This window comes from Babylonia areolata, chromosome 26 (assembly GCF_041734735.1).
Source record: "Babylonia areolata isolate BAREFJ2019XMU chromosome 26, ASM4173473v1, whole genome shotgun sequence".
NCBI classification, from domain to species: Eukaryota; Metazoa; Mollusca; class Gastropoda; order Neogastropoda; family Buccinidae; genus Babylonia; species Babylonia areolata.
In genome coordinates, this window is record NC_134901.1 from 36,955,876 (window position 1) to 36,980,471 (window position 24,596).

At 46.7% G+C, this 24,596-nt stretch overlaps 1 protein-coding gene across 1 annotated transcript in view; it reads left to right on the top strand.

Moving 5' to 3' along the window:
- The window catches only part of LOC143300364 (uncharacterized), a 267,224-nt gene that overhangs the window by 219,845 nt on the left and 22,783 nt on the right, over window positions 1–24,596 (top strand). The window contains exons 14-24 of the mRNA XM_076613976.1: window positions 3,098–3,269; window positions 3,820–4,059; window positions 9,536–9,723; window positions 11,386–11,592; window positions 15,248–15,373; window positions 17,511–17,654; window positions 18,249–18,395; window positions 19,340–19,465; window positions 20,817–21,069; window positions 21,894–22,084; window positions 24,162–24,317. Of these exons, the coding sequence (XP_076470091.1) occupies window positions 3,098–3,269; window positions 3,820–4,059; window positions 9,536–9,723; window positions 11,386–11,592; window positions 15,248–15,373; window positions 17,511–17,654; window positions 18,249–18,395; window positions 19,340–19,465; window positions 20,817–21,069; window positions 21,894–22,084; window positions 24,162–24,317 (1,950 nt within the window). The remainder of the gene's footprint in view (window positions 1–3,097; window positions 3,270–3,819; window positions 4,060–9,535; window positions 9,724–11,385; window positions 11,593–15,247; window positions 15,374–17,510; window positions 17,655–18,248; window positions 18,396–19,339; window positions 19,466–20,816; window positions 21,070–21,893; window positions 22,085–24,161; window positions 24,318–24,596) is intronic.

Sequence of the window (24,596 nt, forward strand, 5' to 3'; positions counted from 1 at the left end):
GGTCTTAAATCAATTCATTTTCCATCTGCAGATCAGAGAAATGATTTGCCTCTTATGAAAATCATTTTGGTAATGTTTTCCCATGAAACCATACATTTTTTTGTATATTTTTATATTTGGTGTCATATACTGTACCATGTCAAACTGATGCAAACTAGGCCTATTGGTTTGCTCTGCTTGGCCAAATTTCGCGCGGCTAACAGTGAAAAGACGGGCCCACCCGCTCTCAGCCTTTTATAGTTACTGGTGTGTTTTTCTTCAAGCTGAAATTTTGACCATTGGACTTCAGAGGTCAGGTTAGGTTCAATAGACAATAGGTCATATGACCGGAAGAACATAAAATCAATAGGTCATTTTGAAAATCAATAGGTCAAATATCACCCGTCCCGGGCTTTTTCAAACTTTAATAATGCACAAATGAAAGGAAAATGTAATACATTGGCCATTCTGGTCATTCATTGACTAGAAAAAAAGAAGTTAAGAATGTCATTGATTTCTGACAAGAAAATGCAATGTTCTGGTCTTCTGCATTGACTAGAAAACATATACGACTGGCTCATTTACTGCTGTCAGGCGATGATGCCTTGCGGGAAGATGACGCAAGGACAACCCTTGGTTTTGCACACACAAACTGCACTCAGTAAATGCGAAAGTGGGAACGCCAATTCTTCTCGCCGAAGCTCCCGAAAGGCAGCGATAAAGATTCGTTTTGGATTTCGTTTCGTCACGGATCCGTATTTTAATAAACCAGTTTATAGTCATTTCCTGTAGGAGCAGACGACAAAGCGATCGCGATCGTTAAAGAGAGAGAGAGAGAGAGAGAGATAGTTACTTTGGTTGACCGACTGGTCATAAAAACAATAAGTCATGTGACCTGGCAACTTGAAAAACAATAGGTCATTTCAAAATTAAATGCGTCAATGACCGATGACCGATGTCGAACCTGATCCCTGGGACTTTTTCTACCATGGCGTAACATTCCTGTAGTGAAAGCAAAATATTTAGAATCTAACTCCTTCATAGAACTTGTAGCTCCTTTTTTAGCCAAACTGTCATTTTTTTCATTATAGTAAAAACCGCAATGAGAAGGAATCCAGCATAAGGTTATGTATGAGCCTCTTAGTAAGAGTTCGTGAATCAAATGGTTGATTTCAATAATGAGTTCATACCTAACTGTTTCTTTTAAAAGTTTGATAGCATGAAGAACTGATTTAGAATCAACACGAAATAGAATCTGAAATATAGCTTTCAGAAAGGATATCATGAAATTTAACGCCATTAAAATTGCTATGAGTTCAGCTGTGAAGATGGACTTTTTCTCTCCCAGATGAAATGAGTTTTGAAAGCTAAGGTCTGGAATAATGAAAGCAGCACCAAATCTGTTATTTAATACAGAGCCGTCTGTAAATATCTTTAGATGATAAGGGTATTTCTCTTCCAAATGAATTCCAACATGTAAGTATATTTATGTTGTCATGTTTATTCAGATCAGTATGATTGATATAAAATTGCACTCTTTGGAGTTCCCATACAGGTGTAGGTGATACCACAGACCATTTAGCAAAACGTGGGGTTTTATTCATGCCGGAATTTGTTAAAATATTTGATGTGTATGTTCCCAGTGTGGTATGAGAAACAATAGATCTGATTGATTTGTTTAAATGTGTGTTTGTGTGTGTGTATGTGCGTACATGTGTGTGTGTGTGTGTGCATGTATGCATGTGTGTGTGTGTTTGCGCATGTGTGACTGAAGCCTGACACAGGAAATGAATGATGAGTACCTACAGGCAGCTCTCAGTTGGCTCTACCCACGTTGGCAGCCTGTTGACGGGCGCAATAGCCGAGTGGTTAAAGCGTTGGACTGTCAATCTGAGCGTCCCGGGTTCGAATCATGGTGACGGCGCCTGGTGGGTAAAGGGTGGAGATTTTTACAATCTCCCAGGTCAATATATGTGCAGACCTGCTAGTGCCTGAACCCCCTTCGTGTGTATATGCAAGCAGAAGATCAAATGCGCACATTAAAGATCCTGTAACCCATGTCAGCGTTCGGTGGGTTATGGAAACAAGAACATACCCAGCATGCACACCCCCGAAAACGGAGTATGGCTGCCTACATGGCGGGGTAAAAACGGTCATACACGTAAAAGCCCACTTGTGTGCATACGAGTGAACGTGGGAGTTGCAGCCCACGAACGCAGAAGAAGAAGAGGAAGAAGGCAGCCTGTTGTGCAAATGACCCCATGTTTGTAAAGTGCTCAGAGCTTGGTCTCTGACAGAAGTATCCATATCAGTCAGTTATTGCTGACTTTCAGGCCAAATGACTCCATGTTTGTAAAGCACTTAGAACTTAGTCTCTGACTGAGGGTAGGCACTATATAATGTGTCCATATCAATTAATTATTGCTGATTTTCAGGCCAAATGACTCCATGTTCATAAAGCGCTGAGAGCTTGGTCTCTGACTTAGGGTAGGCACTATGTAAGTATCCAAGTAAATCAATCATTACTGACTTTCAGGCCAAATGACTTAATAATAATAATAATAATGGTATTTATATAGCGCTGAATCTTGTGCAGAGACAAATCAAAGCGCTTTCGCACCAGTCATTCACACGCATGCATAACTCTAAAACTGTAGAAACTAAAGACAAGGAAGGGCAGGCAAGGGAGGCTATTTTGGGAAGAGGTGGGTTTTAAGGCCAGACTTGAAAGAGCTGAGAGTGGAGACTTGACGAAGCGAAAGAGGAAGTTCATTCCAATCGCAAGGTCCAGAGACAGAGAAAGAACGGCGGCCAACAGTCGACTTCATGTTTGCAAGGCGCTTAGAGCTTGGTCTCTGACTGAGGATAGGCACTACTTAAGTATCCACATCAATCAATCATTGCTGACTTTCAGGCCAAATGACTTCATGTTTGCAAGGCGCTTAGAGCTTGGTCTCTGACTGAGGATAGGCACTACTTAAGTATCCACATCAATCAATCATTGCTGACTTTCAGGCCAAATGACTTCATGTTTGCAAGGCGCTTAGATGGCTTGGTCTCTGACTGAGGATAGGTGCTTAAATATCAGCCAATCAAATCAGTTGTTGCTGACTCACAGGTCCCCAGAACTTCCTGATGTACGCGGATCTGAACACCTTACAGCTGGTGTCGCTGGACAAGGACACAGAGGCCACGCCCCATGTTCTGCTCTATGACGACGTGCTCAGCAACTTTGTCGCCATGACCTATGATGAAACCACCGACACCATCTACTGGAGCGATCTGACGAGGTGGGGGGCTGTGTGTGTGTGAGGGGAGGGGGGGGGGAGTGAGGGGGGCAGGGAGGGGGAGAGGCGGTATCTTTCACTTTCAGGTTCTCAAGGAGGCATCACTTTATTCAGACAAAGCCATGTACGCTACACCGCACCTGCTAGGCAGATGCCTGACCAGCAGCATAACCGAATGTGCTTGTCAGGCCTTGAGTGCTTGTAGATATATTTATATATATATTTGCGTACCTATCAGAGTGGACTACTTCTATAGAATTTAGCCAGAGGACAACCCTTTTGTTGCCATGGGTTCTTCCAGGATCAGTGACTCCGAGTTTATAAATCACTTTGAGCTTGGTCTCTTTTTCAGTGTGCCAAGTGCGTGCTGCACACAGCACCTCAATTCATCATCGGTTATTGTTATCGTCTCGTCCAAATGACTAAGATACTCAGTTTGATCTTCCAGTCAAACTTGAGGTGAGGAAAAAACAGGATGAGACTGGAAATCAAACCCAGACCCTTCATGGACCAGTAAGCTTAACCGTTCTGCCACCTTCCTCCCTGTCCACAGACAGCGAATCTACGGCTCCCCCTTCACGGACGTGGCCCCCCACGAGGTGTACAGCGACAACCTGTTCATGGACGGGTTGGCAGTGGACACGGAGCGCCAGAGGCTCTACTTCACGGGTTACAACAGCTCCGGCTGGGGCCTGATTGGCCGCATCAACCTCCAGCGCCACGGCAACGGCCCGCACTTTGTGCTGACGGGGCTGCACAATCCCCGGGCCGTGCACCTCCACACGGGGAAAAAGTGAGTCCAGGGGGGCTGTGTAAGGGATGGCGATATTATGATGATGATAATCCACCTCCACCGGGAAAAAGTGAGTCCGGGGGGGCTCTGTAAGGGATGGTGATATAATGATAATCCACCTCCACACGGGGAAAAAGTGAGTAAGGGGGGCTCTTGCAGGGATGGTTATATAATGATAATAATGATAGTGATAATCCACCTCCAAATGTGGAAAAATTGAGTCAGTGGGGCTCTTGCAGGGATGGTGATACAGTGATAATAACGATAATGATAATCCACCTCCACACGGGGAAAAAGTGACTCAGAGGGGCTCTTGCAGGGATGGTGATAAAGTGATAATAATGATGATGATAATCCACCTCCACACGGGGAAAAAGTGAGTCAGTGGGGCTCTTGCAGGGATGGTGATATAGTGATAATAATGATGATGATGATAATCCACCTCCACACGGGGAAAAAGTGAGTCAGGGGGGCTCTGTAAGGGATGGTGATATAGTGATAATAATGATAATGATAATCCACCTCCACACGGGGAAAAAGTGAGTCAGGGGGGCTCTGTAAGGGATGGTGATATAGTGATAATAATGACGATGATAATCCACCTCCACACGGGGAAAAAGTGAGTCAGAAGGGCTCTGTAAGGGATGGTGATATAGTGATAATAATGACGATGATAATCCACCTCCACACGGGGAAAAAGTGAGTCAGAAGGGCTCTGTAAGGGATGGTGATAAAGTGATAATAATGATGATGATAATCCACCTCCACATGGGGAAAAAGTGAGTCAGGAGGGCTCTGTAAGGGATGGTGATATAGTGATAATAATGACAATGATAATCCACCTCCACACGGGGAAAAAGTGAGTCAGGACCTGCATGGAACGGTGCTGTGTTCACTGCCTTTGAAACATAGAAATAATCAAGATGATGATAATAATAGTAGTAATGATTATGATGATATTGACAATCATCATGGCCTGGCTTCGCTGACGAAGATCTAGGAAGGGCGTTGTCCACGTCTGATGCAGGCACGCTCATGGCTGACAAGGCCAATGCGGGAAAAGCAGAGTCGGCCGCAGCGGTTGCAAGGGAAAGTCTGGTCTGGGTTCGCGGCTGCAGCGTCGTGGTTCTTCCTCCTTCTGCGTTTGTCCTCAAGGCTGGCCCTGCGGTTGTTTTCGAAGGAGGAGACAGCTTGGTGGATGGTGCGTCGCCAGGTCTCTCGATCAGCGGCTACTGCGGACCACTGGCGATGGTCAATGTGACAGGCACCGAGAGCTTTCTTCAAGGAGTCTTTGTATCTCTTCTTGGGTGCTCCTCTGTCACGGTGGCCAGTGGACAGTTCGCCATACAGCGCGATCTTGGGCAGGCGGTGGTCTTCCATCCTGGACACGTGCCCTGCCCAACGTAGCTGGGTCTTTAGCAGCACTGCCTCGATGCTGATAGTTTTTGCCTGCTCCAGGACCTCGACATTTGTGATGTAGTCACTCCAGTGGATGCTGAGGATGGTGCGAAGGCAGCGCTGGTGGAAGCGATCAAGCAGTCGTATGTGGTGCCGGTAGGTGACCCAGGTTTCGGAGCCATACAACAGGGTGGGCAGTACAACAGCTCTATACACGCTGATCTTTGTGTCTTTCTTCAGGTGTTTGTTGTTCCACACTCTCTTGTACAGCCTGCCGAATGCGCTGTTTGCCTTTGCAAGTCTGTTGTCGATCTCCTTGTCGATCTTGGTGTCAGATGAGATGGTGCAGCCTAGGTAGCTGAACTGGTGGACCGACTTCAGCTCTGTCTCACCGATGTTGATGTGAGGAGCGTGGAATTCTTCCCGTGGGGCAGGCTGGTGGAGAACTTCCGTCTTTTTCAGACTGACTTCTAGGCCGAAGAGCTGCGCAGCCTCTGCGAAGCAGGACGTTATACGCTGCAGGGCCGCTTCTGTATGGGCGACGAGGGCAGCATCGTCGGCAAACAGAAGCTCTCTGATGAGTTGCTCCAGTGTCTTGGTGTGGGCCTGTAGCCGCCTCAGGTTGAATAGGCTGCCATCAGTGCGGTATCTGATGAAGATACCGTCGTCGTCGCCAAGATCTTCAGTGGCCTGTTGGAGCATCATGCTGAAGAAGATCGTGAAGAGGGTCGGCGCGAGGACACAACCTTGTTTCACTCCATTTCCAATTGGGAAGGGCTCCGAAAGGTCGTTGCTGTGTCTGACCTGTCCACGCTGTTCCTCATGTAGTTGGATGACCATGCTGAGGAATTTTGGGGGGCATCCTAGACGTTTCATGATCTCCCACAGACCTTTTCTGCTCACGGTGTCGAAAGCTTTCGTGAGATCGACGAATGTCGCATACAGTCCTTTGTTCTGTTCCCGACATTTTTCTTGTAGCTGTCTGAGAACGAAGACCATGTCAGTGGTGCCTCTGTTGGCTCTAAAGCCACACTGACTCTCTGGGAGATGTTCTTCGGCGATAGTAGGCACCAGCCGATTTAGGAGGACTCTGGCGAGGATCTTGCCTGCGATGGAGAGCAGAGTTATCCCCCTGTAGTTGGAGCAGTCCGACTTTTCTCCCTTGTTTTTATACAGGGTGATGATGACTGCGTCACGGAGGTCCTGTGGTAGTTTGCCTTGCTCCCAGCAGCAGACAAAGAGGTTGTGGAGTTTGGAGTGTAGTGCTAGGCCTCCATTCTTCCACGCCTCCGGCGGAATTCCGTCAACCCCTGCTGCCTTGCCACATTTCAGCTGTTCAATGGCCTTGACAGTCTCTTCTAGGGTTGGTAGCTCGTCCAGTTGTAATTTCACTGGTTGTTGTGGGATGCGGAGAATTGCCGAGTCTTGAACCGTGCGGTTGGCGCTGAAGAGGGCCTGGAAGTGTTCCGACCACCTGTTCAGGATCGACATCTTGTCTGTGAAGAGCGCCTGGCCGTCTGCACTGCGCAAAGGACTCTGGACCTGGTATGAGGGACCGTACACCGCCTTCAAGGCTTCGTATAAGCCCCTGTAGTCACCAGTGTCTGCACAAAGCTGAGCCCTCTCTGCCATGTTGGTCCACCACCCATTTTGAATCTCACGAAGCTTGCGCTGGAGGTTGCTGCATATGAGCCGGAAGGTTGCTTTCTTCACCGGACAAGACGGTTGTGCAAGGTGAGCCTGGTGGGCTGATCTCTTCTTCGCCAGCAATTCTTGGATCTCCTGGTTGTTTTCGTCAAACCAGTCCTTGTTCTTTTTCGACGAGAACCCTAGGACTTCTTCAGAGGACTGCAGGATGGCTGATTTCAGCTGTGCCCATAGTGCTTCTGGAGAGGGGTCTGTGGGGCAACTGGGGTCTTCAAGTTTGTCCTGAAGCTTCGCCTGGAATTCAGCTTTCACTTCAGCTGACTGAAAGTTGCCGACCTGGAATTTCTTCCTAGGAGCTCCTCCTTTCTTTGGTTTGGGCTTGAAGTGGAGCCTGAGCTTGCTGCGGACGAGGCGGTGGTCAGTATGACACTCCGCGCTGGGCATCACTCGGGTGTGTAGGACGTTTCGTACGTCTCTCTGGCGCATCAGGATGTAATCAATGAGGTGCCAATGTTTGGACCGAGGATGCATCCACGTTGTCTTCAGGCTGTCCTTCTGCTGGAAAATGGTGTTGGTGATGGTAAACTGCTGCTCTGCACAGAACTCGAGAAGAAGGCGCCCATTGTCGTTGCAATTACCAACGCCATGCTTGCCAAGGACTCCTTTCCAGGCTTCTGAATCTTGGCCAACTCTGGCATTGAAGTCGCCAAGGATGATGACCTTGTCGTCAGCAGGGGTGTTCTGAACGAGGTTGCGCAGATCAGTGTAAAACTTGACCTTTTCTGTGGGGTCCGCTTGGAGGGTTGGAGCGTACACGCTGAACAGAGTGGCATGCTGTTTGTTCCGTAGTGGGAGGCGCATGGACATAATTCGGTCTGAGTGTCCTGTTGGCAGGTTTTCAAGCTTGGAGGCAATGGTGCTCCTGACCATAAAGCCTACGCCATAAAGGCGTCTCTCGGTCTCTGGCTTGCCTGACCAGTAGAGGGTGTACCCAGCGCCGTGTTCCTGGAGGCTGCCTTCCCCTGCAAAGCGGACTTCACTGACGGCAGCAATGTCAATGTTCAGTCTCTGAAGTTCGTGTGCGACTAGAGCGGAACGCCTTTCTGGGTGGTTGCTGTCTGCAGAGTCACGCATGGTTCGGATGTTCCAGCATGCTACCTTTAGTCCTTTTGCACCTAATTGTGAGGCAGGTGCCGGCCTTTTCTTCCCTATTGTTGTTCGACCGCGTTTGGAGATGCCCGTTGACCGCGGTTAGCCAACTGGGGGGTATGGAGATGAGCATTTGTTTGGACCACCTTTTCTAGGCCCCTCTCCGTGTGGAGCAAGCAGTGCTGTCCCTAGAAAAGGCTGCTTGGTCGTTCAGGGTGCTGCCGAGTGATGCTGTCACCTCCGGGTCAACAATCAGGCGACCAATATCCTGAACCGCCTGCATGCAGGATTGGAACTGCGGCTTCCAGTGACATCTTCCACCTGCCGTTTTTGCCCCTTTCCCATCGCTACAGGGCTTGGAATAGTTGGTGGCGCGGACGTGGACATGTCCTTCAAGCCTGCGCAATGGAATTTTTAGGTGGAGTGCAGTGTGCGCAGTACTGGCCCCACCCTTTACACCCGTGGTTCATCTGCCATAGCCTAGCAAGCTGGGACGGTGACAGTGAGGTCCTCAGGTCGTAGGTTTTATATCAGACTGTCCTTGTCCTAGCCTCTGGCTCAAAAACCTTCCTCGGAGGCACGGGGGCGCGGCTACTAAAAGTCGGGACATGGCCATTGACCCAGGGTCAATGCATGTCGAGACAATATTGACAATAACGATAATACTAATAACAATAATAATAATAATAATAATGATAACAATGATAGTAATGGTAATGATTAGAATAATGAATGATTGTGTTGATAATTTGTCTTGTCCTTAAGTCTGGGTTATAATGCCCTGTGGTTCTTTTTTTGTTCTTTTTTAAACATTTTTCTCTCCATACTGATGTTAATTGTTAGTTGTTATCATTCTGGGTCCCTGGACTAAGGAAATAGAGCATGCTATAATAATGGAGAGAAAAAAATGATGATAATAATGATATCAATAATGATAATGATAATGTTTTTGTTATCATTATTATTATCATCATCATCTTCATCATTGTTATTACCTGTAACCCCCCCTCCAACAAACAAACCAAAAGCAAAGGACCAGTGTCCTGGCAGGGTGATCCTATTTTTATCCGTTATCTCCATCAAGAAACAACAAACCAGAACAAAGAAACTGCGTGTGTGTGCAGGGTGATGTTCTGTCTAAAATGATATGATGATGATGAGAATTGTTATTTTTACTATCATCATCATTATCATTATTATTATCATTATTACTATTATTATAACCTGTCAGCCCCATCAACAAACAAAACAAAAACAAAACAAAGCACCACTGTCCGTGCAGGGTGATGTTCTGGACGGAGTACGGCGACCGGAACAACCCGCCCAGCGTGATGCGCGCCCGGATGAGCGGCAAGAGGAAGAAGCGCCTGATGTCCACAGGACTGTTCTGGCCCAACGCCCTGGCTGTGCACGGGGACGAGCTCTACGTGGGGGACGGCGCCGGTCGTGTCTTCATCATGGACTTCCAGGGTCAGTGCCTGTTCCTGTTTCTGTTTCCGTACCCCCTGACTGACTACATGATTCGGGGGTGGGGGTATAAAAATTGTCATACACATAAAAACCCACTCATGAATATGGGAGTCGCAGTCCATGAACGACAGTGCCGGTCATGTCTTTATCATGGATTTCCAGGGTCAGTGCCTGTTCCTGTTTCTGTTTCTGTACCCCCTGACTGACTACATGATTGGGGGGTGGGGGTGTAAAAATTGTCATACACATAAAAACCCACTCATGAATATGAGTGAATATGGGAGTCGCAGTCCATGAACGACAGTGCCGGTCATGTCTTTATCATGGATTTCCAGGGTCAGTGCCTGTTCCTGTTTACATACCCCCTGACTGACTACATGAAGGGGAGGGTGGGTAAAAATGGTTGTACACGTAAAATCCCAGTCATGAATATGAGTGAATGTGGGAGTCGCAGCCCATGAATGACAGTGCCGGTCGTGTCTTCATCAAGGATTTCCAGGGTCAGTTCCTGTTTCAGTTCCAGTTTCCGTACCCCCTGAAAACAGTATATGACGGACGGGCGCAGTAGCCGAGTGATTAAAGCGTTGGACTTTCAATCTGAGGGTCCCGGGTTCAAATCTCGGCAACGGCGTCTGGTGGGTAAAGGGTGGAGATTTTTCCGATCTCCCAAGGCAACAGATGTGCTGACCCGCTAGTGCCTGAACCCCTTCATGTGTACACGCAAGCAGATGATAAGATACACACATTAAAGATCCTGTAATCCATGTCAGTGTCCGGTGGGTTATGGAAACAAGAACATACCCAACATGCACACCCCTGAAAATGAAGTATGGCTGCCTACATTACAGGGTAAAAATGGTCATTCATGTCAAAGCCCACTCGTTTACATACTAGTGAATGTGGGAGTTGCAGCCCACTAACAAAGAAGAAGAAGAGGAGGAGGAAGGTGTATGACTGCCTACACAGCGGGGATAAAAAATGTACACACACATAAAATCCCGCTCACATATGTGAGTGAATATGGGAGTCGCAGCCCATCAGCAAAGAAGAAGTAGTAGCAGTTTCAGTTCCATGGAACTACAATATTTGTAGGACATTCTAAAACAAAATTAAATTCATCCCCAAAAGTTCCCATATTACATACTCCTTGCAAACAAATTCAGTTTTCTTTGCTTTCCCATTCTCCTCTTTTCTTATTTTGATCTACAGTTAATGATTCCTGCAAGGAAACTTTATCAAAGGATATGTATGTATGTATATATGTATCTGGAAGTTGTGATATATATATATATATATATAGAGATAGAGAGAGAGAGAGAGAGAGAGAGAGAGAGTTTTATGGGTGTCCATTATTGTGTTGTGTTACTTGCTTTATGTATTTAGGTTTTTGTAGTGTTATTTGTTGGAGTTTTTTTAATCTTTTGTCCAACCTTTGTCATGTTGCGAGTGTGTTGGACATGGCTGCTGGCTGAGATATTGTGAAGGGTGAGTGAGGCGCCTGTGGATGCACAGTGTAATTTCCAAATGGACAAAGAAAGATGTATAGTATTGTATTGTATATCCATCAAAACAGGCGTTTTAAAAAAAACAAACCTACACACATCTCGACCCCCTCACCCCCCCAACCACCCCCACCCCCACCCCTGTTTCTCTCCCCTGCAGGCTCCCAGGTGCGGGAGCTGTCCTTCCTGAAGGGGACCCTGCTGAACGTGTATGGTCTGGTGGTGCTGGACCACCTGCTGTTCTACTCTGACTGGTACACGCACGGCGTCTACATGGTGGACATGGTCACGGGCCACCAGGAGCCCATCGCACGCCACCTCTCTCGCCCCACCTCCCTCGTCATCTACCACCCCGCCAATCTCACAGGTCAGTGCAGTGGTGGTGGTGGTGCCTCTCTTCGCTGTCGACCTGCCTCTGTCTGTCTCTGTCTGTCTGTCTCTGTCTCTGTCTTTCTCTTTTACAAAATGAAGACAGGCTTATGACTCGTTCTGTGGCATTGTTTATTTATTACGCCTTAAAAAAAACAGAGAGAAGGAGAAATGACATGAATATATAACTTTTCAAAAACCTTAAAGTTACTGCAGGAAATGTCGAGAACTAAAAATCTTTGTCTACCTTTCAGTTATGAAATGTTGTGTCCATGACATTGGTCCCTTCCCCCTGTATTTTCTGTATTTTGTGTGTCTCACTTGTACATACTGGCCTTGCAGTAAAATATTTCCGAGTTCTGAGTTCTCTCTGTCTGTCCCTGTCTTGACTGTCCCTGTCTTGACTGTCCCTGTCTTGACTGTCTCTGTCTTGACTGTCCTTGACTGTCCCTGTCTTGACTGTCCCTGTCTTGACTGTCCCTGTCTTGACTGTCCCTGTCTTGACTGTCTCTGTCTTGACTGTCCCTGTCTTGACTGTCCCTGTCTTGACTGTCCCTGTCTTGACTGTCCCTGTCTTGACTGTCTCTGTCTTGACTGTCTCTGTCTTGACTGTCCCTGTCTTGACTGTCCCTGTCTTGACTGTCTCTGTCTTGACTGTCTCTGTCTTGACTGTCTCTGTCTTGCCTGTCTCTGTCTTGACTCTCTCTGTCTTGCCTGTCTCTGTCTTGCCTGTCTCTGTCTTTCTCTGTCTCTGTCTTGACTGTCTCTGTCTTGACTCTCTCTGTCTTGCCTGTCTCTGTCTTGACTCTCTCTGTCTTGCCTGTCTCTGTCTTGCCTGTCTCTGTCTTTCTCTGTCTCTGTCTTGCCTGTCTCTGTCTTGACTGTCTCTGTCTTGCCTGTCTCTGTCTTGCCTGTCTCTGTCTTTCTCTGTCTCTGTCTTGCCTGTCTCTGTCTTTCTCTGTCTCTGTCTTGACTGTCCCTGTCTTGACTGTCTCTGTCTTGCCTGTCTCTGTCTTTCTCTGTCTCTGTCTTGACTGTCCCTGTCTTGACTGTCTCTGTCTTGCCTGTCTCTGTCTTTCTCTGTCTCTGTCTTGACTGTCCCTGTCTTGACTGTCCCTGTCTTGACTGTCCCTGTCTTTCTCTGTCTCTGTCTTTCTCTGTCTCTGTCTTGACTGTCCCTGTCTTGACTGTCCCTGTCTTGACTGTCCCTGTCTTTCTCTGTCTCTGTCTTTCTCTGTCTCTGTCTTGACTGTCCCTGTCTTGACTGTCCCTGTCTTGACTGTCTCTGTCTTGACTGTCCCTGTCTTTCTCTGTCTCTGTCTTTCTCTGTCTCTGTCTTGACTGTCTCTGTCTTGACTGTCCCTGTCTTGACTGTCCCTGTCTTGACTGTCCCTGTCTTTCTCTGTCTCTGTCTTTCTCTGTCTCTGTCTTGACTGTCCCTGTCTTGACTGTCCCTGTCTTTCTCTGTCTCTGTCTTTCTCTGTCTCTGTCTTGACTGTCCCTGTCTTGACTGTCCCTGTCTTGACTGTCTCTGTCTTGACTGTCCCTGTCTTTCTCTGTCTCTGTCTTGACTGTCTCTGTCTTGACTGTCCCTGTCTTGACTGTCTCTGTCTTGACTGTCTCTGTCTTGACTGTCTCTGTCTTTCTCTGTCTCTGTCTTGCCTGTCTCTGTCTTTCTCTGTCTCTGTCTTGCCTGTCTCTGTCTTTCTCTGTCTTGCCTGTCTCTGTCTTTCTCTGTCTTGCCTGTCTCTGTCTTGCCTGTCTCTTTCTCTGTCTCTGTCTTGCCTGTCTCTGTCTTGACTGTCTCTGTCTTTCTCTGTCTCTGTCTTTCTCTGTCTCTGTCTTGACTGTCTCTGTCTTGCCTGTCTCTGTCTCTCTGTCACCCACCACCTCTCCCGCCCCACCTCCTTCGTCATCTGCCACCCTGCCAACCTCACAGGTCAGTCAGTGGTGATGGTGCTCTGTTCGCTGTTGGCCTGCCTGTCTGTGTCTCTTGTCTGTCTGTCTTTGTCTTGCCTGCCTGTCTCTGTCTGTCTGTCTTTGTCTTGCCTGCCTGTCTCTGTCTCTGTCTGTCTTTGTCTTGCCTGCCTGTCTCTGTCTGTCTTTGTCTTGCCTGCCTGTCTCTGTCTGTCTGTCTTTGTCTTGCCTGCCTGTCTCTGTCTCTGTCTGTCTTTGTCTTGCCTGCCTGTCTCTGTCTGTCTGTCTTTGTCTTGCCTGCCTGTCTCTGTCTGTCTTTGTCTTGCCTGCCTGTCTTTGTCTGTGTCTCTGCCTGCCTGTCTTTGTCTCTGTCTGTTTGTCTTTGTCTTGCCTGCCTGTCTCTGTCTGTCTGTCTTTGTCTTGCCTGCCTGTCTGCCTGTCTCTTGTCTGTCTGTCTTTGTCTTGCCTGCCTGTCTCTGTCTGTCTTTGTCTTGCCTGCCTGTCTTTGTCTGTGTCTCTGCCTGCCTGTCTTTGTCTCTGTCTGTTTGTCTTTGTCTTGCCTGCCTGTCTTTGTCTCTGTCTGTTTGTCTTTGTCTTGCCTGCCTGTCTCTGTCTGTCTTTGTCTTGCCTGCCTGTCTCTGTCTGTCTTTGTCTTGCCTGCCTGTCTCTGTCTCTTGTCTGTCTGTCTTTGTCTTGCCTGCCTGTCTCTGTCTTTGTCTTGCCTGCCTGTCTCTGTCTGTGTCTGTCTTTGTCTTGCCTGCCTGTCTCTGTCTGTCTTTGTCTGGGCTGCCTGTCTCTGTCTCTGTCTGTCTGTGTCTGGCCTGCCTGTCTCTGTCTCTGTCTGTCTTTGTCTTGCCTGCCTGTCTCTGTCTGTCTGTCTTTGTCTTGCCTGCCTGTCTCTGTCTGTCTTTGTCTTGCCTGCCTGTCTCTGTCTCTGTCTGTCTTTGTCTTGCCTGCCTGTCTCTGTCTCTGTCTGTCTTTGTCTTGCCTGCCTGTCTCTGTGTCTGTCTGTCTTTGTCTTGCCTGCCTGTCTTTGTCTGTGTCTCTGTCTTGCCTGCCTGTCTCTGTGTCTGTCTGTCTTTGTCTTGCCTGCCTGTCTCTGTCTGTCTGTCTTTGTCTTGCCTGCCTGTCTCTGTCTGTCTGTCTTTGTCTTGCCTGCCTGTCTCTGTCTCTTGTCTGTCTTTGTCTTGCCTGCCTGTCTTTGTCTGTGTCTCTGTCTTGCCTGTTTCTGTCTCTCTCTCCATGTTGAATGAAAATTGGATGAAAAACAAAAGTTCTATCATTATTTTACATTTTCTTCAAAAGGCCATGTTGTGACCTTGTTTATGGTGTGTGTTCATCCATGTGTGGAAGCACATAAACATGCATATGCACAAATACACATGCTCATACAATGTGTGTACTTTACACATATTTGGGCAAGGATGTGGGTGTGTACACAACAGGAAGAAGAGCACAAAATAAGGAAAAGAAGCTGAATCATACTCACACAGCACGCATGCTTGCGCTCGTGTGCGCACACACGCACACGTCACACACATGCACATGCGCATGCACACACACACACACACACACACACACACACACACACACACACCACCACCACCACCACCACCACCACCACCACCACACCCCCCACACACACACAAATACAACCTATCATTAACCAGACCCCCCCCCACCCCCACCCCCTGAACCACCCAACCCAAACACCACCCCCCTTTCACTGTCCCCAGCCAACAACCAGTGCCAGACAGGTGGTGCCAGGTGTGACGAGATCTGCGTACCTGTGCCCCGGTCCTACCACTGCAGCTGCCACGTGGGATCCAAGCTGGCTGCCGACAACCACACCTGCCTCAAAAGTACATACCTGTCTCTGTGTGTGTGTGTGTGTGTGTGTGTGTCTCAGATGGTGTTATAAGAAATCTCGCATTGTACTTATATAAAGCTTTTAAGTTAAGAGAAATGGTATTGTCCTAATTTCTATAGTTTAATTGTGTAAGCAGTTGAACGCTTTTTGCCAGTTACGGTAATGCATGCATATCTTGTTATCGCCCCTCATTCATATGGGGCTATGGCCTTAATGAATAAATCCTCTGCGTCTGTGTCTCTCTCTCTGTGTACTTTGTTTTCTGTGTACTGTTCAAACCGATATTTTCTCCCCCCTCCACTAGACCTTGAGTGGTGGTCTGGACGCTAGTCATTCAGTTGAGATGATAAACCGAGGTCCCGTGTGCAGCATGCACTTAGCGCACGTAAAAGAACCCACGGCAACAAAAGGGTTGTTCCTGGCAAAATTCTGTTAAAAAAAAAAATCCACTTTGATAGGAAAAAACAAATAAAGCTGCACGCAGGGGAAAAAAAAAAAAAGGGGTGGGGTGGGGTGGCGCTGTAGTGTAGCGACGCGCTCTCCCTGGGGAGCGCAGCCCAGATTTCACACAGAGAAATCTGTTGTGATAAAAAGAGATATACAATATAATACACTACCTTGGAGATGAACGACTGAAAAAAAGGCACAGTACCCCCTGTCACATGTACTTAACCTAATGACAAAGTGCCAGAGTGTTGCAAATCTCTTATTGGTTTATGTTGTTTCAATTCTGATTTTTTTTTTTTTCTGTTCCGTTTTTATCTATTTTGCACCGTTTTGTTCTGATTAGTACCTACTATGTCACCAGAGCTTTTCAGCTAATGACATTAATCATGTCAGTGTTCAGTGTTCTCTCTCTCTCTCTCTCTCTCTCTCTCTCTCTCTCTCTCTCTCTCTCTTCCACCCACTACCCCCTAAAATCACCCTGTTGCACCTGTCTTCTTGTTATTCAACACTGAAAAATCACATTGCATTTGTCTTCGGACTCAGCAGTATTAATGACCTGTTCTTAACTCTTTTTTTTTTTTTTTCTTCTTCTTCCTTTTTTTTTTCTTCTTTCTTTTTTTTTTTTTTTTTTTTTTTTTTTTTTTTTTTTTTTCCTTTTTTTTCTTTTTTTTTTCTTCTGTTTTTTTTTTTTTTTTTTTTTTTTTTTTGGGGGGGGGGGGGGGGTTTGTATGTATGTATATATATATATATATGTTTCCTTCTTTATGTGGATTGTGATGTGTGCATGTGCTTATTTTGTTCATAATCTTAATGATTTCTTTCTTCTCATTTTTATCCCGGAGAGCTGGATGTAAAAAATAAATAAATTAATTAAAAAAACATGTCATGATGCTTATTCCACTACCCTCTTTTTGAATTTTGTTTCGTTTCAACATTGAAGAACAAGCTCCCAGCTGGCCTCTCCCACCAGGATCCAACATCACACGTCGTCTTAATCATTTGACACGTGCGCACACAGCAGCAATGACAGAAGAAACGCAAATTAGTGTTTGCACTAGCACAGGCCCAAGTCGGTTTTTTTTTAATTCTGAAAATTTAATCCTCCATGCTCCTGGGCCGGGTTGTATGAGGCGAGGCGATCTTTGAGGTGCTTAGTTTGCTTAGTGTTAACTCACTCAGTACGGCCAGTCCTCTCTTCTCCTCTACACAGACCCCTCGGATGTCCAGTGGGTGTCTGAATGACCCAACCTTTAGCTTCCGTCGTCAGAACTGTGTTCTTTGTCAACATTCACCTCTTCAGTATAAGAGCGTTCCGCTTGCAATATTTTGATGATGGTAATTGGGATGAAACGCTGTTAACGTCGTCTCTTTCGCCACTCGTATGGAGAGAGTTAAGAATGTTCCTAAGTACATGGAATTTACGGTGGGGTTAGGGAACGTTCTTAACACACACAAAAAAAGCAAACTTTGAACTGCAAAGGTCGCTGCTCATGCAACCCACGCCCTGGCCTTCGTTGTTCTTTCATTTCATGTGTGTGTGTTTAGTTGTTTTTTCTGTATCGTTCCCCACCCCTTTCAGTATTCATTTTCTGACACATCTCCTTCCCTCTGTGCCGCCCCCCCCCCTCCCCCCCCCCCCCCCCAACCTTTCCACCCCCCTCTCCTGTGCTGTGTGCCCTCAGTGGAGTCGCCATGGGAGGTAACTGACGCGGCACGGTGCATCGACGTGTGTGACCTCAACGCCTTATGTGCCCAGCTAGTTCCTCAGCTGGAGTACCAGTGTGTGTGCAAGGCCGGCTACGAGGGCAACGGCAAGTCCTGTGGAGGTGAGCTTTCTGTGGTTTCGAATGGTCTTCGGTTGTTAGACAACAGTACGCATGTGGTGCTGACACAAGCAGAGACAAAACGGCGCCAGGATGCTGAAAGTTTATACTGTGTTCACATGTTTCTCTTCAATTTCAGCTTTCTCTCTCTCTCTCTCTCTCTCTCTCTCTCTCTCTCTCTCTCTCTTTCCCAGAATTTGGATTCTTTGTTTTCTATATTTTAATGATAAATGGTGTGTGACTGCATGTGTTTGCATGAGTGTGTGTGTGTGTGTGTGTGTGTGTGTGTGTGTGTGTGTGTGTGTGTGTGTGTGTGTGCACCTGGGTATGTCATAGATGGAACTCTGTTTGCGTGCTGTAGTGTTTTAGGTCCATTGGGCATCATTTAGTTTTTGTCTGTCTTTTTTTCTTTTTTTTCTTTTTTTTTTCCATGTATCCTCTGATCTTCTCAGCACCATCATTAAGCATGCAAGTATTCTGTAGTTATGCGCCATAGAAATATATTTACATAAATAAGACATGTTTGAATATATTGACACAAACGAAGCATGTTTTATTATGTATCCATTCATGATGATGATGATAATGTGTTGTCAGCATGCGGCAAGGATTTCTACAAACCTCAGCTGGGCAACGGTACCTGCTACCCATGTCCCATCGGTTCTTCAACCCAGGGCATCACCACTGCCTCTCAGTGCACCTGCACCGACCCAGGCACCCGCATGGTCAACAGTATGTGCATGGGTGAGTGCTCGTGCACCTCTGCGGTGCACCTATATTGCCAGTTTTCATGTTTCACCACCTCTTAGTGCACTTTTTGCCTGCCCAGGCATGGTTTAACAGTATGTGTGGGTTGAGTGCTAGTGCACCATTACAGTGCACATATATAGTTAGTTTTCATGTGTTCCACCACCTCTTGGTGCACTTGTACCAACCCAGGCATGGTAAACAGTATGTGTATGGGTGAGTGCTTGTGTACCTCTACAGTACACATTTTCACCAGTTCACATGTGTTCCACCATACTTTCAGTGCACTTACACCTATCCAGGCATGGTCAACAGTATGTATGGATGAGTGCTCATGCACTAGAATGCATCTGTATAGCCAGTTTATATGCACTTGTACCAACCCAGGCCTTGTCAACAGAATGTATGGGTGCGTGTTTGTGCATCTCTACAGTGCACCTATATAGCCAGTTTTCATGTTCCACCACCTCTTAGTGCACTCGTACCTACCCAGGCATGGTCAGCAGTATGTGTATGTGTGAGTGCTTGTGCACCTCTACTCTGTATCTATCTATATTGCCAGTTCACATGTTCCACTATATTCCAGTGCACTTGTGCCACAACTGGCAGGGTCAGCAGTATCTATGGGTGAGCACTTGTGCACCTCTACAGTGCATCTATCGAGCCAGATCACATGTATTTCACCACCTCTCAGTGCACTTGTACCAACCCAGGCATGGTCAACAGTGTGTATGAGTGAGTGCTCATGCACCTCTGCAGTGCACCTATTTTCTTTGTTTGCAAGTGTTTCACCACCTCTCAGTGCACTTGTCTTCAAAATGAATGTCAGTGTGAAAGAAGCTACAAACTTACCGCACAACACTTGAATCACAGCCTTTTACAAAGATTGGCCTTAAAGATTGAGACAACTGACGAAAGGTTGGACTGGGTTTTTTTTGCAGAAATACTGCCGGAAACCACCACCATGGAAGATGAAACAACAGACTTCACCTCTGAACAAAGCACTGGAACCATGGAGGCTGTCACTGGCATGACCACAGATTCGACGGACGTGACTGTGGGACCTGGTAAACAAAAAACAAAAAAAAAGCCACACTCATCTTTTCTGTTTTCTGCAGGGGGGAAAAAAAAGTTTACTTCACATGTGATATGAAGTGTTTTTTTCCCCATTTTATTTTTGAAAAGTCATCCCAACAGTTCATTGGTATGTATGTATGTGTGGGATTCTGCTGTTTCATCAATCTCATCTCCCTCCACTTCTGTGCTAGGGGTTCGTCCTGTCAAGTTGTTCGATGCCAGATTTCGTGGGGGACTGACTCTTGAGGGACGTGGTGGTGGTCTCCACTCTTGGGGAGATGCTCACTCAGTCTGGTTCCACGACTAAACAGTTGTTGTCGTCGCTAAGGGGCTTATATTAATGCTATCATTTTTATTATCAGTATCATTTGTAAAAAAAAAAAAATTTTCATGCAAAATGGCATAAACAGAAGCCAGCTCCAGGGTGTGTTTTTTTTTTTTCCATTTGTGGGCTGTGGTTTCCACATTCACTTAACTGCACAAGTGGGATTTTACGTGTATGACAGTTTTTACCCCTGCCATGTAGGCAGTCATACTCTGTTTTCCGGGGGGGTGCATGCCAGGCATGTCCTTGTTTCCAAAACCCACCACAAACAGACATGGATTACGGGATATTTAACATGCGTATTTGATCTTTCGCATGCATATACTCGCGAAGGGGGTTCAGGCACTAGCAGGTCAGCACATCTCTTGACGTGGGAGGTTGGAAGAATCTCCACCCTTTACCCACCAGGTGCTGTTATCGGGATTCGAACCCAAGACCCTCAGATTGAAAGTCCAACACTTAAACTACTCAGTAACAGGCGCAATAGCCGAATGGTTAAAGCGTTGGACTGTCAATCTGAGGGTCCTGGGTTCTAATCACGGCGATGGCGCCTGGTGGGTAAAGGGTGGAGATTTTTACGATCTCCCAGGTCAACATATGTGCAGACCTGCTAGTGCCTGAACCCCCTTCATGTGTATATGCAAACAGAACATCAAATACGCACATTAAAGATCCTGTAATCCATGTCAGCGTTCGGTGGGTTATGGAAACAAGAACATACCCAGCATGCACACCCCCGAAAACGGAGCATGGCTGCCTACATGGCGGGGTAAAAACGGTCATACACGTAAAAGCCCACTCGTGTGCATACGAGTGAACGCAGAAGAAGAAGAACCACTCAGTTGTTGCACCTGTCCAGGGACGAGATTGAAACAGACATTGTTTTTTGTTTGGTTGGGGTTTTTTTGTTGCTTTTTTCTTCTCCCTTGCAGTGAAGGTTATATTTATCCAGAAAACACATGTGATCAAATTAAAAAAAACAAAACAACAGACATCGTTATTGTTATACTGTGCAGTAAAAACCAACTTCACAGTGGCCCGTCAGGAACTGAGCATGAGCTTCATCGGACCATGTCGACCCAACGACCCCACCATCAAGATGGCCGTGCAGGTTGACGTCTTCAGTCAGCTGGACAGAAGAAAAGTCTGCATGGACGCCAAGTGTTTCCATAGCAACATCTCCATCTACTGTGCTCTCCCTCCCCCGCGAGAACGCAAAGGGGACCTCAGCACGTTCAAACTGCGATGGAACGTCACTTTCCAGAACCGGTCAGTCATTCAGGTTTTCAGTTTCAGTTTTTTTAAGGAGGTGTCACTACGTTTGGCCAGATCCATATGTGCTGCACCACATCTGCTAGACAGATGCCTGACCAGCGGCATAACCCAATGTGCCAAATCAGGCCTTGAACACATGCATATATTTGTGTACCAAACAGAGTGGATTTCTTCAACAGAATCTTACCATAGGACAGCTCTGTCGTTGCCATGGGTTCTTTTTCACTGCACCAAGTGCCTGTTGTACAGGGGACCTTGGTTTATCATCTTAGCTGAATAGTTACTCAGTTTCATTTTTCAGTCGAGCTTGGGAGAAAGGGCAAGAGTGGGAATCAAACCCAGACCCTCGTGGATAATGCTTTGTCAGATAAACACCTTAACTCTCTCCGTACGAACAACAAAAAAGGCAACGAGGACAGTGTTTCACCCCAGCTGACATCATTAACATGTTTAAAGCGGAAGGTTCTCACATTGAAGAGGTGGATATAAAAGAAGAATACCGCATTTCTAACAGTTTCTAACGACAAAAGCTATAGGTTGGGCCATTCAGATACCTACTGGACATCAGATGTGGTTTCTTTGGGGAGAAGACAGGGAGAGGGTTTGCCATCCTCAGTGAGTTAACCATTCTGCACCTTCTTCCAGTTTATTCCCACATGAAGAGGGCATATCAGAGTGTAGGGGGAAGTGTGAAGAAATAACAAAAGTGAATAAAATTCAGTATCCACATCAGTCTTAGAGCTTGATCTCTGACCGAGTATAGACACTATATAAGTAACAGTATCAGTCAGTGAAAACACCCACCCCTGACTGCACAGGGAGGGACTGAGCCGGGAGGGGGTGGAGGGGATGGTGCTGAACACCAAGCTGGAGCTGACCAGGCTGAGTTCTCTCCCTGTCAAGCTGCGACTGCCCCTGCACTACCAGACCATCCCCAACACCGTGGAGACCATGGGACCCTACGTCCTCGCCTGTCTGCCGGGGGAGACCACAGAGGTGGACGGCTGTGGTGAGCTCTCATCTTCTTCTTCCTCTTTCTCTTTCCTTTACTTCTTCTTCCTTCATGGGCTGCAAGTCCTCCCATGTTCACTCGTATGTACACGAGTGGGCTGCAACTCCCACATTCACTCGTAAGTAAATGAGTGGGCTTTTATGTGTATGACCGTTTTTACCCTGCCATGTACGGCAGCCATACTCCATTTTCGGGGGTGTGCATGCTGGGTATGTTATTGCTTCCGTACTCCACCGAATGCTGACATGGATTACAGGATCTTTAACATGCATATTTGATCTTCTGCTTGCGTATACACATGAAAGGGGTTCAGGCACAAGTAGGTCTGCACTTATGTTAACCTGGGAATTGGAAAAATCTCCACCCTTTACCCACCAGGCGCCGTGAACGAGATTCAAACCCGGAACCCTCAGATTGAAAGTCCAACGCTTTAACCAATCGGCTATTGTACCTGTCAGTTCAGTTTAGTTTTTCAAGGAGGTGTCATTGCGTTTGGACAAATCGATATACGCTACACCACATCTGCTAAGCAGATGCCTGACCAGCAGCGTGACCCAACGTGTGCTTAGTCAGGCCTTGAGGGTGAAAAAAAAAGTGCACAAATAAATGAGAGCTTTCATTTCTTCTTTCTCTTTCCAGTGCTAGGCTTGTATCAAGAGATTAACTTATTGCGCCCTGTGCCAAGGCATGGCTCTGGTGTCAAAATTTGTCTCATTTATAACGGTTTTCACATTCATACACCTGCATAAACCACAGTGAAAAGAGAACCAACATCGGCATTTATTTCCGGGTGTGTCGTCACATAATTTGGAGGAAAAACAGTATGTTTTCTGCGTTGTTGTTTCACATCAGTGTGGCTAGAAGCCTGCCAGTGCTGTAAAACCCCCAAGGTTGAAAGGCTTAAAAAGCTTTCAGCTTACAGTTCAGCCAACAGCAAAGTTTGAGTTGTATGATCAGTGGCTTCTCCACTGCAATGGGTATTCATTTACAGCTCAGTCTTGTCAAGGACTTTGGCTGTCAAACTAAGAGGCAAGATTGCACTGACTCATAGTGCTGCAGCTTTTGGAGGGCCAGTTAGCCCTAGGGAACCATACCAACACTCACTGACCTAAACCCCTCTTGGCGGAGAGAACGGGAGTGTAACTTTGTCCACACACTCTCCGCTATATGTATAATAATGATGTAGCTCAGATGGTCCGGACAGAAGTTACCTCCTCTGCTGTTCAGATGGACATAGTCGGAGGGCAAGACACTCTCCACTATTATCAATTTCTTGCCCAGATAGTAAGAGGTAGACTAAAAGAATCTTGGTAAAAGTTGACTAACATGAGATAAAAGAGGCAACTTGTCAAGCCACAGGCTCTTCTTCTCACCCAGATTGTTGGGACAACAGTTGCCTCTTCCGCTGTTCTGATGGTCTGAGTTGGACACAACTGACTTTCGTACATACATGCTGCGTGTTTTTGAAGGACATAGATGGACATGACTACCATACAAACATGCTATATCTTTCTGAAGGACATAGATGGACATGACTACCATACATACATGCTGCATGTTTCTGAAGGACATAGATGGACATGACTACCATACAAACATGCTGCGTGTTTCTGAAGGACATATTTGTGTTGTATTTGTATTTCTTTTTATCACAAAAGATTTCTCTGTGTGAAATTCGGGCTGCTCTCCCCAGGGAGAGCACGTCGCTACACTACAACGCTACCCATTTTTTTTGTATTTTTTCCTGCATGCAGTTTTATTTGTTTTTCCTATCGAAATGGATTTTTCTACAGAATTTTGCCAGGAACAACCCTTTTGTTGCCGTAGGTTCATTTACGTGTGCTAAGTGCATGCTGCACACGGAACTTCAGTTTATCGTCTCATCCGAATGACTAGCGTCCAGACCACAACTCAAGGTCTAGTGGAGGGGAAGAAAATATTGGCGGCTGAGCCATGATTCGAACCAGCGCGCTCAGATTCTCTCGCTTTCCTAGGCGGACGTGTTACCTCTAGGCCATCACTCCACGTAGTCTTGACACAACTGACTGTTATACATACATGCTGCGTGTTTCAGTCAAACCTCCCCCCAGCCCTACCAGCGTTGGGGCGGACGCAGAGGACAGCACAGAGGTGACGCTCCCTGGAGGCAGGGAGGTAGTGGGGGGGACCACACAGCCCAGTGTGGGGGCCAGTCAGGGATACGACCTCTTTCCGGACGGGGTCACTGTCGGTGAGCACCTCTTTTCTTTTCTTTTCTTTTTTTTTTTCCTTCCCTTCAAAGGTATAACTGGGTGAGCAGTCACATTTATTTTTGCCTGATTTACATTTTTGTTGTTGGGAAAATGTACATATAGTAAAGACTGTGATACATGGTTTTGTACGAGAAGAAGAAGAGATATGTTGTGAAGACTGTAATGCATACAGGGGAAAAGAAAGGGAGGGATGAGGGTAAGATTTGGGGGGGGGGGGGTCTCTTTTTTTTCTCTGTTTTTTCTCTCTTTTTTTCTCT